The sequence below is a fragment of the Myripristis murdjan genome, chromosome 5 (assembly GCF_902150065.1).
Source record: "Myripristis murdjan chromosome 5, fMyrMur1.1, whole genome shotgun sequence".
In the NCBI taxonomy this organism is placed as follows: Eukaryota; Metazoa; Chordata; class Actinopteri; order Holocentriformes; family Holocentridae; genus Myripristis; species Myripristis murdjan.
In genome coordinates, this window is record NC_043984.1 from 39,051,616 (window position 1) to 39,059,968 (window position 8,353).

General features: G+C 49.2%; 1 protein-coding gene across 2 annotated transcripts in view; it reads left to right on the plus strand.

Annotated features, from left to right (window-relative positions):
* Positions 1 to 7,667, plus strand: part of ddx27 (DEAD (Asp-Glu-Ala-Asp) box polypeptide 27) — a 22,455-nt gene extending 14,788 nt beyond the window's left edge. The window contains exons 14-21 of one of the 2 annotated variants that reach the window (XM_030051011.1): positions 1,309 to 1,486; positions 1,787 to 1,893; positions 3,768 to 3,855; positions 3,992 to 4,083; positions 4,165 to 4,285; positions 4,948 to 5,041; positions 7,323 to 7,442; positions 7,515 to 7,667. In XM_030051011.1, coding sequence (XP_029906871.1) covers positions 1,309 to 1,486; positions 1,787 to 1,893; positions 3,768 to 3,855; positions 3,992 to 4,083; positions 4,165 to 4,285; positions 4,948 to 5,041; positions 7,323 to 7,442; positions 7,515 to 7,530 — 816 coding nt within the window. In that variant the 3' untranslated portion in view covers positions 7,531 to 7,667. Of the gene's footprint in view, positions 1 to 1,308; positions 1,487 to 1,786; positions 1,894 to 3,767; positions 3,856 to 3,991; positions 4,084 to 4,164; positions 4,286 to 4,944; positions 5,042 to 7,322; positions 7,443 to 7,514 lie in introns of both variants that reach the window. The other variant, XM_030051010.1, reaches the window with a different exon arrangement.
* Positions 7,668 to 8,353: the final 686 nt, after the last annotated feature.

An 8,353-nucleotide genomic window follows, 5' to 3' on the forward strand; every position in this document is an offset into this window, starting at 1 on the left:
TCCACATGCTCTACATGGTCCACATGCTCCATAGGTTCCACACGTTCCACACGTTCCACACGTTCCACATGCTCTACATGGTCCACATGCTCCATAGGTTCCACACGGTCCAGGTCCTCTGATTGATTCTGTCACACAAAAAAAACAAACAGATCAAATCCGAGCACAGCCTCTGACCTGTCTGCCTGTCTCCCTCACTGTCTGTCTCCCTGTCTGTCTCCCTCCCTGTCTTCCTTCCTCCCTGCCTGTTTCCCTCCCTGCCTCCCTCCCTGTCTCCCTCCCTCCCTGCCTGTTTCCCTGCCTGTCTGTCTCCCTCCCTCCCTGTCTCCCTCCCTCCCTGTCTCCCTGCCTGTCTCCCTGCCTGTCTGTTTCCCTCCCTGTCTGTCTCCCTCCCTCCCTGTCTCCCTCCCTGTCTCCCTCCCTCCCTGCCTGTCTCCCTGCCTGTCTGTCTCCCTCCCTGTCTGTCTCCCTCCCTCCCTGCCTGTCTCCCTGCCTGTCTCCCTGTCTGTCTCCCTGTCTGTCTCCCTGCCTGTCTCCCTGCCTGTCTCCCTCCCTGCCTGTCTCCCTCCCTCCCTCCCTCCCTGCCTGTCTCCCTCCCTGTCTGTCTCCCTCCCTCCCTGCCTGTCTCCCTGCCTGTCTGTCTCCCTCCCTGTCTCTCTCCCTGTCTGTCTCCCTCCCTCCTTGTCTGTCTCCCTGCCTGTCTCCCTCCCTCCCTGCCTGTCTCCCTGCCTGTCTCCCTCCCTGTCTCCCTGCCTGTCTGTCTCCCTCCCTCCTTGCCTGTCTGCCTGCCTGTCTCCCTCCCTGCCTGTCTCCCTGTCTGTCTCCCTCCCTCCCTGTCTCCCTCCCTGCCTGTCTCCCTCCCTGTCTCCCTCCCTGTCTGTCTCCCTCCCTCCTTGTCTGTCTCCCTGCCTGTCTCCCTGCCTGTCTCCCTGCCTGTCTCCCTCCCTCCCTGCCTGTCTCCCTCCCTCCCTGCCTGTCTCCCTGTCTCCCTCCCTGCCTGTCTCCCTCCCTGTCTGTCTCCCTGCCTGTCTCCCTGTCTCCCTCCCTGCCTGTCTCCCTGCCTGCCTGTCTCCCTGTCTCCCTCCCTGCCTGTCTCCCTGCCTGTCTCCCTGTCTCCCTCCCTGCCTGTCTCCCTGCCTGCCTGTCTCCCTGTCTGTCTCCCTCCCTCCCTGTCTCCCTCCCTGCCTGTCTCCCTGCCTGTCTCCCTCCCTTTCTGCCTGTCTCCCTGCCTGTCTCCCTCCCTGTCTCCCTGTCTGTCTCCCTCCCTGTCTGTCTCCCTGCCTGTCTGCCTGCCTGTCTGTCTCTCAGGTCATTAACTTCACCATGCCGGGCTCGGTGAAGCACTACGTGCACCGCGTGGGCCGCACGGCGCGGGCGGGTCGGGCCGGGCGAGCCGTGTCGCTGGTCGGAGAGTCGGAGAGGAAGATGCTGAAGGACGTGGTGAAGAGCGCCAAGAACGGCGTGAAGGCCCGCGTCCTGCCACCAGGTACGCAGACAGACAGGCAGACAGACAGGCAGAGAGAGAGAGAGACAGGCTGATGATATTTAAGGTTTCTTCCAGGTGTTTTAACTTCTGTTTTTTTTTGTCTCACTCAATTTTCAGTTTCAGTTTTAACTTTATTGGTCTAAAAGTTCAGAACGTCGCCAAGGCGTCTCAGTATTACACTTTATTACATCACAACGCACAAACTGTGGTAAACAGATGAATTATTGTCTGTCTGTCTGTCTGTCTGTCTGTCTGTCTGTCTGTCTGTCTGCCTGTCTGCCTGCCTGTCTGTCTGTCCAGACGTGGTCCTGAAGTTCAGGGATCACATCTCCAGACTGGAGCAGGACGTTCAGGCTGTGATGAAGCTGGAGAGAGAGGAGAGAGAGCTCGCCGCGTCCGAGGCCAAGGTAAAGGTACCTGTGTGTTCAGGTCCAGGTCCAGGTCCAGGTCCAGGTTCAGGTCCAGGTCCAGGTTCAGGTCCAGGTTCAGGTTCAGGTTACTGCATTCGTACCTGTAGGTAGATGTGTCCTGCAGTGAGTCGTCCACACACACACATCATTGCATCATACAAACATGATAACCAGAAACATGGTAAAAGTTCTCCGTAGCTCAAGGCTCCACCAGTAAACACAGATTTCCCAAAACACAAAATGAGTTGGCAAGAATACAAAGAGTTTAAAAACCCGGATACTTAGATACAATAAAATAACAAAAATAAAAATACACAAATAAATAAATAATAAATAAATAAGGCGTGCTCACGGTCTGTAGTTTCAGCTCTCTGACGGCAGCAGAGAGTAGCTCCGTCTGGAGGGGAGAAGCTGGAATTCACAGTTCAAAGGTGAGAGTCAGTATTTCCTCTGTGGCTGTGTGGCGTTCAGGGACACTGGGGAGCTGAAACTACCAATCAGGCGAGAGGACACCTGGGCTGGGTTAGGGTTAGGATAAGGTCATGTGACCAAACCCTGACACCAAAGAAAAGGTTAAAACCCGTTCAATAAACGCACGATAAAACATGGTCATGATAGTTCAGTCAGTCAGAGAGCACACGGCTTCCCAGGCGGCTCACGTCAGTCTGTCCTCAGTGACCGTCCCCAGGTACACAGGTATACACAGGTATACACAGATATACACAGATATACACAGGTACACAGGTATACACAGATATACACAGATACACAGGTATACACAGGTATACACAGGTGTACACAGGTATACACAGGTATACACAGGTGTACACAGGTATACACAGGTGTACACAGGTGTACACAGGTGTACACAGATATACACAGGTATACACAGGTATACACAGGTATACACAGGTATACACAGGTACACAGGTATACACAGGTGTACACAGGTGTACACAGGTATACACAGGTATACACAGATATACACAGGTATACACAGGTACACAGGTATACACAGGTATACACAGGTGTACACAGGTATACACAGGTATACACAGATATACACAGGTATACACAGGTATACACAGATATACACAGGTATACACAGGTATACACAGGTACACAGGTATACACAGGTGTACACAGGTGTACACGGGTATACACGGGTATACACAGGTATACACAGGTGTACACAGGTGTACACAAGGTGTACACAGATATACACAGGTATACACAGGTATACACAGATACACAGGTATACACAGGTATACACAGGTGTACACAGGTGTACACAGGTATACACAGATATACACAGGTACACAGGTATACACAGGTATACACAGGTATACACAGGTATACACAGATATACACAGATATACACAGGTGTACACAGGTGTACACAGGTATACACAGATATACACAGGTACACGGGTATACACAGATATACACAGGTATACACAGGTATTCACAGGTATACACGGGTATACACGGGTATACACTGGTATACACGGGTATACACTGGTATACACTGGTATACACGGGTATACACAGGTATACACAGGTATAGACGGGTATACACGGGTATACACTGGTATACACAGGTATACACCTGCACCACCTCGATAGTCTGACCTTTAATTAGAGTGTGTTCGCGCATGTGGGTGTTCCTCCTAAAGGCAATCTGTGTGTGTGTGTGTGAGAGAGATTAATCGTGATTTATGTCAAATTATTGCAGATTGTTATAAGACTAAACATCAATTAATACAACTCTAATACAGGTTAATAGGTGTTTTACTGTTTTGTTATACCTACACTGTGTGTGTGTGTGTGTGTGTGTGTCTGTGTGTGTGTGTGTGTGTGTGTGTGTGCAGCTCAGCGTGGCTCAGAAGCGTCTGTGTGAGTCGGATCAGACTCAGAGAGTTTGGTTCCAGACTCAACAGGAGAGGAAGAAGAACCGCAGTGAGTACACACAGTATTGCAGTACACAGACAGTACACAGACTGCTGCAGTACACAGAGTACTGCAGTACACAGACAGTACACAGAGTACTGCAGTACACATAATGCACTGACCCTAACCCTTGCCCCCCCCCCAGTGGCGAAGGCTCTGCAGGAGTTTGATTTGGCTCTGAGAGGAAAGAAGAAGAGGGAGAAGTTCCTAAAAGACGGCAAGAAGAAGGAGCTGACGGTGAGGAGGGGTCAGGGGTCAAAGGTCAGAGGTCGGGTGGAGGTGGAGGTTGTGTGGAGGTTTGACGTGTCGTGTCTCCAGGCGGAGGACAGAGCTCAGTTTGAGATCCTGAAGGCACAGATGTACGCAGAGCGGGCGGCCAAGAGAGAGAGGCGGCCCAAGAGAGCGAGAGCCATGCCGGAGGATGAGGCGCCACCTGGAGGTCAGAGCCGCAACAACACACACACACACACACACACACACAGCAGGGGTGCGTTTCACAAAGCAGGTTTACTAACCTCAGTTATAGAAACCTGATGAAACCTGTTCGCCTGCAGCATGTCACCTGGGAGACGGTTGTCAAGGAGACGGGCCAAGCTTTTCACATCAACACCCAAATGATTCAGTCTCAGTTTTTCTAATTGAAAACGGTTTTGAAGCCAGAAAGTTTCTGAGGAGAAAATGTAAATTTTTCTTCCGTGTCAAAACAGCGAACATTGTTCTGCTCTCGCCTGTTAAGAGGTTTGTTCCTCAATGAAATGAGTTTTGGCACAAACAGCAGAAACGTGTTTGTTGAACTGTAACTGGCCGACGTTCCGACGTTCCGACGTTCCGACGTTCCTCTGTTCTCGCTGCAGAACGTCTCAGCTCAGCCGCTCAGTGACCTGCCTGCATAAAAATGGCCGCTGTTCTACTCAACCGACGTTCTGTGGATCAAACATGTGACTGATAGACACTGACCTGGTCTCAAACCTGTCTGTCTCTCTGTCTGTCTGTCTGTCTCTCTCTCTGTCTGTGTGTCTCTCTGTGTGTCTCTCTGTGTGTCTCTCTGTCTGTCTGTCTGTCTCTCTCTCTGTCTGTCTGTCTGTCTGTCTGTTTCAGCAGCCCATCAGAAAGCAGGTAAAGGTGGGAGGCAGTCAGTGTTCGATAAGGAGCTGACCAACACCAGCAGCAAGGCTCTGAAACGGTACCGCTCAGGGTGAGTCATGAGATTCAAACACTGTAAGGATTAGAACTGCTGTTTTTGTTTCTAGAGAATTAAATTACAGTGAAGTTAAACTGCTGAGGACCCTCAGAGCCCCTGACCGACCCCTGCGGGACCCCAGGCCCCACTCTGAAAACTGCTGTGTTAGGGCTGGGCGATATGGCTCCTATAACGGGAGTTGCTAGTTAGCTGGAAGACTTGGCCCTTACATAGCAAGCATATGCTTCGAGCTAAATGGCTAACGTTAGTTAGCAAGACAAGCAGACCATGCTGGAATTAACAGATAGATAGATAGATAGATAGATAGATAGATAGATAGATTGATAGATTGATAGATAGATACTTTATTCATTCCGAAGGAAATTCGCAATAGATAGTTCCAACATTGGAACTAGCTAACGTTAGCTGGCTAATTAGTTCGCTATCTTGCTAATTGAAATTCCAGCATATGGCCCGCTTGTCTTGCTAACTAACGTTAACCATTTAGCTCGAAGCATAACGTTATGCAAGGTCTAATTTAACGTAAGGTGGTTCCTTCAAACTAACGTTAAAACTTTCCATCGGACTCGGAGCCAGGCGTCTCTTCCAAACTACACGATTCACGTGAATGACCCAACTGACCAAAAAAAAAAAAAAACGGTGATTGTAGCCGAAAGGCGACAAGTTTGCATCCTGAGAAGTGCGACTCTAACTGTGCTGTCTGAGAATAACTCAAGAAAATACAAATTAAATACTTTTTAAATTTATTGAACAACTGACAATCAAACCAAGTTTAAAGAATAAGATATGACAAGCAAGTCGTCCTCGACTGAATCTACTTCAACTACCTCAGCTGGAGGGGGCGGAGTCACGTGACTACACACGCTGTACAGACTGGAGGGGGCGGAGTCACGTGACTACACACGCTGAACACGTAGTACAGCGTCTTAAAGGGACATGGACATGCCTACCTACACAGCCATAAAAGACAAAAAACACTTTTATTTTGTTTTGTTTTTGTTTTTTTAAATATCAAACATACCGACATGAGCAAAGTGACGTCGGTTATCGTCATAAATTTCGGTATCGGTAAATTTTCGGTATATCGCCCAACCCTACGCTATGTGTGTGTGTGTGTGTGTATATGTTTATGTGTGTATTTAGATATATACACACACAAACACACACACACTCATATGTACACACACACAGGATGCCACAACTTGGTTTTGCGGAACACCTTGAAGCTTGAAGTTGCCGTATCCAGTCCAATCCAGATTAGCCAAACGTGGCGTCCCCATTCTTGGAGCCTACTGACCCCTGCAGCAGGGCCCGTGCTCACAGGCGGGCCGTGCTCACAGGTGGGCCGTGCTCACAGGTGCAGCACCTGGGGGAACCAGAAGCTCAAAACAAGAGTCAATAGAAACAGCAGAATCAGCTGTTTGGCTTTGGCAGAGAAGATTTGGCAAATTTTTCATGGGTGCAACCCACATCCTCAGCTCTGCTGCTCATCCCTCAGAGTCATGTTCCTTACAGATGTGGTTCCATTTAAAAGGGAAATAAACAGGCTTTCCAGTAGGGTTGGGAACGATTGACCGATATGACCGGATAACCGATTTTACAGGTGAGAGATGCGGCTGTGTCGGTAACAGACTCCTCAATCGATACGAATCCGCCATGAATCCTCAGATGAATCGACTGATTTGTGGATCGGATATCGCGAGACTGGGAGTCGGTTGCCTGAGGCTTTACAGTTTTAATCTCTAAACAACGCGAGAGCTCACAAAAGGACTCTTGCGCTCCGTAACGTTAAGGGGCTTTCACAAAGCGCGTGCTCGGCGCAGACCTCGGCCGCTGCAGCCGTTCACTGTGTATGTGATCACGTGAGGTGAGGGCACAGCGCGGAGCTGTCTGGCGCCCTGTGAGGTCAAATCTGGGAGGCACAACCCCTCCAGTAGTTTCACCTGCACCTGCACCACCAAGAAAAAACATTACAACAACTGCACCGGCACCGTACGAGTCCAAAAGGCCGAGAAACTTTCCAGCTATGCACTCAATGCACTCTTGGAGTATTTTTGGTAGGCCAGCCAGGGGGTGGGGGGCAATTACCTTTATCTTTGTCTAATATTAAAATTTGTTTGATGATCTGAAACATTTAAGTGTGACAAATGTGCAAAAAAAATAAGAAATCAGGAAGGGGGCAAATACTTTTTCACAGAACTGTACATTAAGCTGTGCAATATTTAGTGTTAAAGGTTAGGGTTAGTTAAAGTGTGTGTGTGTGTGTGTGTTGCAGGCCTTCCTTTGAGGACAGGAAGCGACTCGGTCTGTCCGGCAGGAGAGGAGGAGGAAGAGGAGGAGGAGGAGGAGGAGGAGGAAGAGGAGGAGGAGGCGGTGGCTTCAGGTCAAAGTCCAGGTGAGTTCAGATCCTCTCTGTTGCTGGACGTCCCGCCTGACGGAGACTGACATGAGCCGCTCTGTGTTTCAGGTACAGGAGGAAGTGACGGGACGGGGCCGGTTTGGGAAGCGACCACCGAGCGCGACACGTTCTCTGCTGTTCCTCTGTCACTTTGTAGAACCTTTTTCATTTGTCTTTGTTCATGAGATGTGCTCTAAATAAAGTTTTGATGGTTGACTAAGACCTGAGGTGTGTTGCAGTGTGATTGGACCACCAGGGGGCACCAGAGGACACTATGATAAGTGGTTGTTTCATCTGTAATATTTCAAAAGAAAAACTAAATACATGAGCTGGTTCTGAATGACGGAGTCATCCTTCATCTTCATCATCATCATCATCAAACCTTTATTTCACCACTAAAAACCACTGAGGAGGAACCCACTTTCACAGAGTGGTGGTACAGATTAAAAAAACAAAAACAACAGGAAGTATGAAGAAACACTGGAGAACAGAGAAGTGCCGACTCAGCAGCTGAGTCTTTTTTTTTTTTTTTTTTTTTAAACGATGTTTGAGCGTTTAAACAAGAAATCTGACGTCCATCCAGGCTTCAAAGGGTTAAGCTTCCAAAAAAAAAAAAAACAACCTGAAAGAAAACAGGATAAAATTAGGAAAAGGAAAATGAGCAAAACACATCTGGATGTTTCGGGCGGGGCCGAGGCCGCCGGGTTCTGCTGCTGCGTTCCTGGACAAAAATACAAAGGAGGTTCTGACGTGAATGAGAGGGAACGTCTGCCGGCTGAGTCCAGCCCTCTAATCTGTGATTACAGAGTTCAGATTAATAACCGAGTCCTGATGGTTTCCTGCTGCAGCCGCCAGGCTCACAGCTGTAGATCAGATCAGATTAGATTAGATTAGATTAGAGAACTCCT